This window comes from Sinocyclocheilus anshuiensis, unplaced genomic scaffold (genome assembly GCF_001515605.1).
Source record: "Sinocyclocheilus anshuiensis isolate Anshui unplaced genomic scaffold, SAMN03320099.WGS_v1.1 scaffold50, whole genome shotgun sequence".
In the NCBI taxonomy this organism is placed as follows: domain Eukaryota; kingdom Metazoa; phylum Chordata; class Actinopteri; order Cypriniformes; family Cyprinidae; genus Sinocyclocheilus; species Sinocyclocheilus anshuiensis.
In genome coordinates this window covers 1,904,757-1,915,816 of record NW_015542382.1, presented here as the reverse complement: position 1 = coordinate 1,915,816, position 11,060 = coordinate 1,904,757, and the positions used below count along the sequence as shown (strand labels likewise).

Below are 11,060 nucleotides of genomic sequence, written 5' to 3'. Positions count from 1 at the left end.
AAGACTATAAATCCACATTTTAAAGCAGACATTTTACAAAATATTCTTCCTGGGGCGAAGTTGCATCTTTGTCACCTTTTTCACCCCACAAGGGTTTACATCCCTGTATTCTATGCATACAAAAAATGTGCATACTGTTTAATGCAGCAACAGTAAAAGCAGCACGGTAGTATGCTAATTTGAACATATAACCAATGGAGAGATGAAACCGGGCATCAAGATATGTCAAAGCATAAAGATATTTTTACATTTATAATCCAATTTTGAGTAAAAATGCCCAAACGTTGGGTAGTCAACTGACATAAACATGACAATCAACAGTCACGAATGAGATGTTAAGATTACAGTTGAGACAGCTTACGGTTAATATCATAGATTTCACTTGATGTATACTGTACATATGGGCAAATGTAGGTCCCCCACACTGTGTATAGTACACATCCTGCATCCCTCATTCCTATTATGGCAGAGTGTCATTCCAAATATACAAAGAGTCAGATTCAGCAGTCAGAGCTGATGATAGAAAAGCTTCAGACTGACAGTGAAAAGCACAACAGCAAACCCAAGCAATCTGCCCGCAGTGCACACTCCATATCAGGGCTGCTGCCTTTGTTTTCTCTGCTTTGTGCTTTTTGTTTTTCACTAATAAAAGCAAGATGCTATAGATTCTCAACAATGACATGTGAGAGCCGGAAAGGGCCCGCTTTTTTTTTTTTTTTTACATAATAAGGCCATAATGAGGTAATGATCTAATTAAAAAAAGTGGATCCACAACATGAAAAAAAAAAAATCTACAAAGAGACACTGGGTAATGCAGCCAGTCATTATCTGCAAACAAAAACTGCTTATCATTTCAAACGTCACAATCAAGTGACTCACGTTTCCTCTAGGACCTCACTGAGAGCTGCTTCCATTTATTCATAGAGCAACCTGTGATTAATTTCATGCGGTTAGCCCTTTCCTATCATTACCATGTATAAACTGTCAAAATACTTAAAAGGGGCCATATTCTACACTTCTAAAGCATTGCAATTTCCCACTGAAGTTCACTTATAATGTTAGTCAAGGTTTCTTACACAGAAAACAGTCATCATTTTACATTTTCCAGCCTCTCTCTGACCCTCTGACTGTTTTTGGCTACTGCACTTTTCAAATTTCCATATGTTAATGACCTTTGGTGTGATTGGCTAACCTCATGGTTCACGCTATCATTCATCAGAATGGGCTAGGGAATTTAAACACTATAATGTGTTAATTAAACACCCACACTATAATAAAATAAAAAATAAAATAGGTAACTGTGACTTCTTATCTCATCTTTTTACTTTATTTCTTGCAATTCTGAGTTTATATCTCACAATCTAGACTTTTTTCACAATTATGAGAAAAAAAGTCACAATTATGAGCTAGAAATTACAAATTCACATTTGCAAGAGGCAAAATTGTGAGATAAGATGTTGTAATTACCTTTTAAAAAAATGTTAATCTGTAGCAGAAAAAAAAACAGAATTGCTAAATGTAAAGTCATAATTCAGAGAAAAAAAAGTCTGAATTTTGAGTTATATCTCACAATTCTTATTTTCCCCCAGAATTTCAAGAAACAAAGTCCATACGGTAAGATATAAATTCTGAAAAAAAGTCAAAACAGTAAGATAAGAAGTTGAAATTATCTTTTTTATTTTATTTTTTATTATTATTTTATTTTTATTTATTAGCATTTTAAGACTGAACAGGTGTTTGTATAAAAATGTTGGAGGTCATATGTTATTGAGATCCTGTTGGTGACATTGTTTTTGCAGCTTAATATCCATGAATAATCTGGTTGGACTGGGGAGAGAGGAAGAAAAATGCGGTTTTCCATGATATGTTCCTTTCAATATTACAAGTCATATGTTGAAACAACTAGTACTTGGTTTCCATGTAAACACTGCATCCACACAGCATGTTTTGTGCAGCACTGTTCGAGCAGAGGAAAGGTGAAAAGATTACAAAGGAAATCGGAATCGGCAACCGACCTGGTCCAGGATACAGCTGTGAAGAAGTCGGCTGTAAAAAAACACCCCAACACAAGCTGATTTCTAACCCATAGACTTAAGACCCCATTAGTGCCACCTCAGTACCTCTAATCTTCTTCTCTCTCTTCTCTCATCCCTCCCTCTGATTCCCTCCTTCCTGCTCTCCCTCGATTAAACAGTATTAAAGACAGGAGCGAAGAAAACCAAGGGGAAAAGAGAGGGATCTCATTAGGAGGAGTTTTTCTCTTCACTCTGCACAGAGCTGGACGCCATCCAAGAGGGGCTTAACACATATGCACGCACACACAAACACACACCACACCTAAAGGGTTGGGAGACACGGTGCATGACATCTCCTTAGCCTCCTCGTACTATGTCAAATACAGAGTGTGAGCTTGCATGTGTGTTTGTGTGTGTGCGTTTTCTCCAGGGGAAGATGTTTTAGTGCAAGAGCAAGCCTGTTTTTCCCTGGAGATGAAGTACCTGCCAGACAACAGCATCTTCACTGGAGCACAGCCTGCCAGACAAGGGCATAACACACACCCACAAATACACAAACACTTACACACACACACACACACATTTATACTTATGAGCACATACACTGAAAAGTCATATTCCATAGAGCAGTCTTGGCAGAGAGAAAATTGCAGTTTGTGGAAAAGTTAGCCATTGGGCAGAAGGAAAATTGCCATTCGTCACAAAGTTACATATTTTGCAGAGAGAAAACAGCAATTTGTGGAAAAGGTAAGAATTTTTTCAAAGAGAAAGGTGCCCTTCAAGGCAATATTAATAATTTTGCAGAGAGAAAATTGCCATTTGTGGCAAATTTAACCATTCGACTGGCAGATTATTGACATTTGTGGCAAAGTGAAACTATATATTTAATTTTATATATATTTGCAGAGAGAAAACTACCATTCATTAAAAAAAATACAGAGAGAAAAGTCTAATTTGTGGTAAAGTTCACCAATTTTGAGGGGAAAAAAAGTAATCTGCAGAAAAGTTAAAGGTGCAATAGGTGATTGTCTTCAGAAACATTTTTTGTTATGCTGGTTGAAAGTTTCTTCACATCCCGATAGCAATCATTAAGTTAAGCGGTCAATGTATGTATTAGCATACCTCTGCGCACCCTGTTCGCGCAGACAGGGTACGTCATCATCAGTGCGTTTACGCACGCTGTGCAGACAGAGCGAGAATGGCAGACAAACATCAACAACCAGATCTTCCTTCTTGGTATTGTAGTACTTTTAAAATTTTCTCACTGGTGAATGACGCATGATGTAGACCAGGGGTTCCCAATTCCAGTCCTCGTGCCCCCGCGCTCTGCATATTTTGCATGTCTCGCTTAGTTAACACACCCTATTCAGATAACCAGCTCGTTAGAAGTGAGCTACGTGCATGAACTGTGTTCAGATCGATATGATCCCTACACAGTGTTCATTGCTCCCTCCTCCCTGAGCACTGAGCAGGGGAAATCCATTTAAGTTTACTTCACTTTGGAACATGGGCTGGAATTGGGAACCGGCTGATGTAGCCTTCTGGTCTGTGAGCGTATATGCGTTCAGGGGGCGTGGCTTTGGACAGCGATTGCAGGGAGGGTGGGACGTTCGCTTTCAGTGCTATCAGGCTAAAGTTAGCATTTTCCAAGATCTCCTACTGCACCTTAGGGAGGGTGGGATGTTCGCTTTCAGTGCTATCAGGCTAAAGTTAGCATTTTCCAAGATCTCCTACTGCATCTTTAACCATTTTGGAGTGAAAAAACTGCTATATGTGGCATTAACCATGGCATACATTCATAAAAAATACAACAATTTTCCTGACAGACAAGGGTCATTCGTGTCAAAGTTAACCATTTGGGGAAAAAATGCCGTAAGTGACAAAGTTAAGCATTGTTCAAAGAGTAAACAACCATTCATGAAAAAGTTTTATTTTCTGAGAGGGGCAGACAGAATATTGACATTTGTGGCAGTTAACCATTTGGCAGAGAAAAAAAAAGCATAATTTGTGGCAAAGTTAACTGTTAACAGGACAGAGAAAATAGATGTAAGTGACCGTGTTAACCATTTTGGAAAGGGAAAAACTATACCATTTGTGAAAAAGGTAACCATGTTTCTGAGAGAAAAGCCCAATTTGTGGAAAAGCTAACAATTTGGCAGCCAGAATAGTAACATTCATGGCAAAGTTTTTTGCATAGAGCCATTTTGCAAAGAAAAAAAGTATAATTTGTGGCCAAGTTAACCATTTTGGAGAGAGAAAATTGCTACAAGTGACAAAGTTAACTAAATTAACCTTTTTTATAAAAGAAAAGTGCAATTTGTGGCAAAGTTAACCATTAGGCAGACAGAATATTCATACCTGCAGCAGTTAACCACTTTGTCCAGAGCAAATTAACTATTAGGCAGACAGAATCTTTATATCTGTGGCAAAGTTAACCATTTTGTCCAGAGCAAATTAACCATTAGCCAGACAGAATATTAATATCTGTGGCAAAGTTAACCATTTTGTCCAGAGCAAGCTAACCATTAGGCAGACAGAATATTAATATCTGTGGCAAAATTAACCATTTTGTTCAGATCAAATTAACCATTAGGCAGACAGAATATTAATATCTGTGGCAAAATTAACCATTTTGTTCAGATCAAATTAACCATTAGGCAGACAGAATATTAATATCTGTGGCAAAATTAACCATTTTGTTCAGATCAAATTAACCATTAGGCAGACAGAATATTAATATCTGTGGCAAAATTAACCATTTTGTCCAGAGCAAATTGCTACTGATGGCAAAATGACTACTTTGTTAACCCTTTAGCCATTGTGGTAAAGTCTGGCACTTGCCAAAAACGATTTGGCAATACAAGCTTTACTAAATTGTACACACACACTCACACACACGCCTACACACCTGTCCTTCTACAATCCATTTGGAGATGGTGGTTTTGCCGTCACTGCCGGGGTGGAACTTTATGGTGGCGGAGCGAGGACTGATGTTGGAGATGACCAGATTGGAGGGTGCACCAGGAAGCTCTGTTTAGCAACACAACAAAACATATTTATGTAACTCACAAGCTGCTCTAATTGAAACATTTCCTGCATTTTGTGTTCTGCTCTCTGCCTGTTTTCTCCATCCTGTGTCTTCATTATCCTTCAAAGAAAACTCCTGTAAATAGGCCCATAACTCACTTCTGAGTCAATTAGGTTTTGTGTACAGCAGTGCACATTGTGTTTGGGTATATGATTAATTGGTAATTAAATGGATTGATAATGATATTTGGGTGGTTCACGGTGGCTCATTCAACAGTAGATAAAAGCTCGTTCTCTCCTGACTCCACAGCATATCAGTGGGAGATAATGAGTGTAGCTTGGCTTTTGGTCATCATCATTTATTTCATGTTCTCTCTAACACACGCGCACACACACAGCGGCCCCAAGAGCTTCATACTGACTCCGTGTGATGTATTACAGTCTTACTGACTGTGTCTCGGATTGCTGGTCTATGTGAAATATGCGCCCCACTGCGGCATCCTGTTTCATGTGTTGAATTTCCTTTCGAGTTTGAACAGGGTGACTATCACCGATCCCCAAGGGAGAATTTGATGCATTAAAGTGATGCTAGCATTGAAGTGTGTATTTGTTTGAGAGTGTGGAGACCTGGCGGCAGTCCTGTCGAGATGGTCGACGAGGTGGCAGCACCGGTGCCGGCCTGTGTCCCCGCAGCCACCTGCAGAGTGTATGTGGTGAGCGAAGTGAGCCCGGTCACTTTGTATGTCAGCGTAGAATTGGACAGAGTCTGAGATACACGGGTTTCGTTCTGACTGGCCTCCTCCCAACACAAGACGTAACCTATGGAGAGGTGGAAATGAGATGAGAAGAAAGAGAAAATTAAGCTTTGTTCCACAAGTTGAACTACCTCGCTGCTTTTTGTCTACATAGGCAGTAACCGTCCTTTATAAGTGGCTGAATTGAAACTCTCTTTATGGTTCCTCGCATGCATTCGAAGAATGAAATTACGCGAAAGATGCAGAGAGAATCAACTACCGTAACTCACAGTTAATCACTACAGAGCGGTGTTAGGGAGCAACCAACTCTAAAGCAGTAAGGCTACTAACTTAACTACACTTCCTAGTAACATGACAGGGTAACAGTTTAGTATAGGGACCAATTCCCACTATTAACTAGTTGCTTATTAGCATGACTATTATTAACATATTGGCTGTTTATTAGTACTTATAAAGCACATATTCGGCATGACCATATTCTACATCCTGAATCCTAGCCAATTCCTAAACTTAACAACCACCTTACTAACTATTAATAAGCAGCAAATTAGGAGTTTATTGAGGCAAAAGTTGTAGTTAATGGTTTGTTAATAGCGAGAATTTGACCTTAAAATAAAGAAATAAAGTGTGACCCATGACATCAATTCAGCTATTTTCATAATCATGTAATCAGGAGAAACCTTTTACATTCTTGCTTTTTTATTTGTGCAATAATAATGTGTTTAGAAATTAATTCTGTCATTTTTGTCATACCATGTTTAATAACATTCCGTGGAAATGAGATTTTACACAATTTATGTTTTAAACTATTTTCACACTTAATTTGACAAAATAACAGCTTGATTTTAAATGACACAATAAAAACATTACATTCACAAGTGATATTTACCTTGATTTTTCATATCTCAACCATTTTCACAGAATATATGCTTTAAACATTTAAATTTACTTGTTTTTAACGGTTTCAACTTTTTATAAATGATGTTTTTTTTTCATATTTTAAAAGTGAAAATCTGGGTCTAGGACAAGGGTACAATAATTAATTCATTACATAAAAGGCATCTAGAAACTAAAATTAATTAAGACAAGCTAAACATTCTCCAAGTTTTAATGTGATCTTTATAAAACAAAAAGATGACAGCTAAATCTGCTAGTTTTAACAAAAGTCAATCACTGGGACACCTTCACATGCAGCACTGGAAAGATTAGTGAGAGTTCCTGTAGTGTTTGAGCTGAAGCTGTGATTGGATAATTGAGCCTGTTCACCTGTGATAATGCCGTTCTTTTCTTCCGGTTCCTGCCAGCTGATCCTCAGAGATGTGTCCAAGATCTCAGTAAAGCTCAGTTGAGTCACCGGGCCCGGTTCTACAACACATTTACATGAATTTACTGCACTCAGCAATGTTACTACAGATTTCTCTGGAAAAATAATAATATAATATAATATAATATAATATAATATAATATAATATAATATAATATAATATAGTCTTTATGCTTTAGGCCCTTAAGATCTCAAATATGTTTTATGGATGCTAGTACATTTCTGAGTACCTAAGAATACAAAGCGTGCATTTTTATTATAAGTAGAAAGTCAACTACAGAGACAGACATACAGAGATTGTATTTTTTAAACAACAGCTTAATGATTTTATGATCTGAGGGGATATAAACCCGTGAATACACAGCAGGTTTGTCGATGCTCTTAGCACAAGCATGTGTGTGTGTATGCGTGAGTGGAACAAAGCTAGGCAGCACTTTATGGAAGCTTTCAAACCCGCTCATGGTAAAGGATTACCTCGCACCCTCAGTCCGCAAGATCATAATACTCCCAACAAAGAGCTTGTTGCCGTGGAACCGTTGTATCACAAATGCAAATAGGCGAAAGCAAATTATGTGTTTGTTGGCATTACTTGGCAATTACGCTCACGAGTTAGCAGTCATTTAGTAGTTAATCAATCATCCATACACACCCCGCGAGTCAATACATCTGACAGGCGAACATGACAGTTGCCTGAAAAGCACAGTGGTTAATGTGTGCGGATAAAGCTTTAATCTCATTAGATCTAACACGCGCGTGGCAAACCCTCATGCCCCGGACTGTCAAGCAGAGCTTATCAGTGCGAGTCGTCACGCTAGACTGACAGATTAATCAATCACGTGCTTATGAGAACGTATGACTGCATGCAACTCATTGCACTGCAGTTCAATTAATTTTCAATTAAATTTTTTTCACTTGTTCTGAACAAGAGGTCAAGGTTTAGCTGGTTAGCATGGTCACTGCTGCTAGATGCCGTAAATACACCATAAGGATTCATTTTTCTCTATAAATAGATTAAAAAAATAGCCTTTTATTTTGTTATTACTAACTTAAACTAAACCTATTACAAACACAATGTCATTTTAAATAAAGTTATAATAAAATATACAATTTAGAATAAAACTTAAAAATAAAAATGAATAAAAATAACTCTGTTATGTAAACGAAACGTTTTATGTAAAAACGAAATAAATTAAGCTAGAAATAGAAATATATATAATGCAATAAAAGTGACAAAAGCTTATTATTAACAATATAACTAATACTCAAATTCAAATGAAAACTGAAAATATAATAAAGCTAATATCAATATTAATCAATTAATGAATACCATAAGAGGGAGAGGGAGAGTATATATATATATATATATATGTCACAACATTACTTTTTTATTTTTTTTTTGCTGCATTTTGGATCAAAGAAATGCAACCTTGGTCAGCAAAAGTATTCCAGCATTTAAAATGAAATGGAATACACTTTATTATCCCCAAGAGGAAATTTGTTTCGGGCTCAAGGTGGGTTTACAATATGTTGGATTCATAAACAATACATACAAAAGTACATAATATTCCCTACAAAACACAAGTACCTATAACATTACCAATCCTTGCATTAATTAGGTAATTCATAATAATATTACTCATAATAATTTCATTATATTGTAGCAGATGTCTTACCAGTGACCTATTACTTTTGGAGGTGTGAAATAGACTTATAGGATCTATCAAAAATGGTACATTTGATGTTTATTTGCTGTGCACTAATGCTAACGGATAGTTTTTGGCAGGTTTTTCAGAGATTAACTATGTTTATTCACTTTGTTTCAAGGGTTTTTCGTGTCTAACCTGTTTGTGTGATTGAGCTATTCATGGGAAACAAGCTCCTGTGGCTCAACATTGCAGAGAAGACCACATGCTGTTATCATCTGATGAAAATTACATTGTCTGATAACAGCTGCACGCGCATTCGCACACATATCCAAGCGCACGCACACACGGTGGAACAATCAATAGCGAGCACATGTGCATTGACTAACAGGAGTGATCCTGCTTCAATAATTGCAGGTTAGTCAAGGCTGATTCTCCATGCCTGTGGCGTGACGTGAAAACAGCACTTGGTTGGCCAATATATATTCAGTGAAAAGACTAATCAATGGCGATGTAAAAAGCACAATTACGTGGCAAATTGCGGCATGCATAGCGAAAGAGCCAAATTTCTCCTCCGTATCGATTCTGGTGGCTAGAATGTCAAACAAACAAGCTTGTTTTTGCTGAGAGATCTCTTTCTCAAAGCCTGCTGGACAGTTTTCAAGTAAAGAGCATACTGTTAGTCGATTGTCTCCAATTAAATACAGACAGACTGTCTGTAAGAGTATGTGGGTATCTGCAAGAGTGTGAAATATGATTTTACATGTCAGTAGTGCAAGCAAAACATTATATCCCAGAGGACGCATTTATTGCTTAGAGGTTGCTCTTTCATTGCTCAGGAGACTTAATGGATCTCCCAGTTGCTTTTTATTGAAGTATCAACTGTTTTCTCTCCTAAAATAGATGATTGTCAAATGATACTATTTCTGACAAACAGTGAGAGAGCTATAACTTTAAAGGAATAGTTCACCCAAAAATGAAAATTTATTGACAATTTACTCACACTCCGGCCACCCAAGATGTAGATGAGATTGTTTCTTCATCTGAAAAGATTTGGAGAAATGTATCATTACATCACTTGTTTACCAATGGATCCTCTGCAGTCAATGGGTGCCGTCCGAATGAGAGTACAAACAGCTGATAAAAACATCACAATAATCCACAAGTAATCCACACAACTTCAGTCCATCAGTTTACATCTTGTGAAGCGAAAAGCTGCGTGTTTGCAAGAAACAAATCAATCGTTAAGAAGTTTTAAATTTAAACCGTCGCTTCTCGCCAAAATAATCCATAATAATGCTTCCTCCAGTGAAAAAAGTTGATCTTCTGTTGTCCTCTCACATCAAAATCCACCGTCATATTTGTTTAGAACTTGTTTTGGACTGTTTTCTCTTATAAACGGTGATTGATCTGTGCATATTTCTCTCTTGGTTCAGATGAGACTACTTTTCGTCTAGAGACAACAATATTATATTATTAGAGGACTCATATTTTATCTGGAAGAAATAGTTAAAAATGTCTTAATAATGGATTTTTACTTATTACAAACAATTAGCTGATGGACTGGAGTGGTGTGGATTACTTGTGGATTATTGTGGTGTTTTTATCAGCTGTTTGGACTCTCATTCTGACGGCACCCATTCGCTGCAGAGGATCCATTGGTGATGTAATACTAAATTTCTCCAAATCTGTTCCGATGAAGAAACAAACTCATCTACATCGCGGATGGCCTGAGGGTGAGCAAATTTTCCTTGAATGTGGATGTGATTCCTGTAATGCATCCATGTGTTTGTATGAGTACTCACTGTAAGCATGCGTCTGGATGAGCTGTGGTGTGCTAGCTGGTCCATCGCCAGGTGTGGTAAAGCATAGCACTGCCGTCTCATACCACGTGAACTTTCTTAAATTGCTAACGTAACCATAGTGACGTGACCCGTGGAACTCAGGGGCAATGGTCACCATGGTAATGCATTCCGGACAGTGTTCGGGCCACACCAGCAGCTGTGAGAGAGATACGGAATAACAATAAGACATACACAAAACGTGATTAAAATACACTGCTAGGATTTAATTACGCAAATTCAAATTTATAGTTGCTGTTTTTGTCAGGCATTTAGCCAATCAATCATGCATACACACCCCAGAAGACAATAAACCTGCCAGGCAAATTTAATTGATTTTTTTTCCTCTAACAGAACATGTGTCTCTCTTCCTCTCATATACACAATCAAACACACTCTCTCACATCTGTCTCTCTCTACACTGTTACCTTGTATCCCTGGTTGATGCCATTGCT

General features: G+C 37.5%; 1 protein-coding gene across 1 annotated transcript in view; it reads right to left on the bottom strand.

Moving 5' to 3' along the window:
• LOC107692681 (protein sidekick-1-like) overlaps window positions 1-11,060 on the bottom strand; it is a 231,304-nt gene that overhangs the window by 41,673 nt on the left and 178,571 nt on the right. The window contains exons 21-23 of the mRNA XM_016491846.1: window positions 7,064-7,162; window positions 5,670-5,861; window positions 4,924-5,045 (exon numbers count right to left, since the gene is read on the bottom strand). Of these exons, the coding sequence (XP_016347332.1) occupies window positions 4,924-5,045; window positions 5,670-5,861; window positions 7,064-7,162 (413 nt within the window). The remainder of the gene's footprint in view (window positions 1-4,923; window positions 5,046-5,669; window positions 5,862-7,063; window positions 7,163-11,060) is intronic.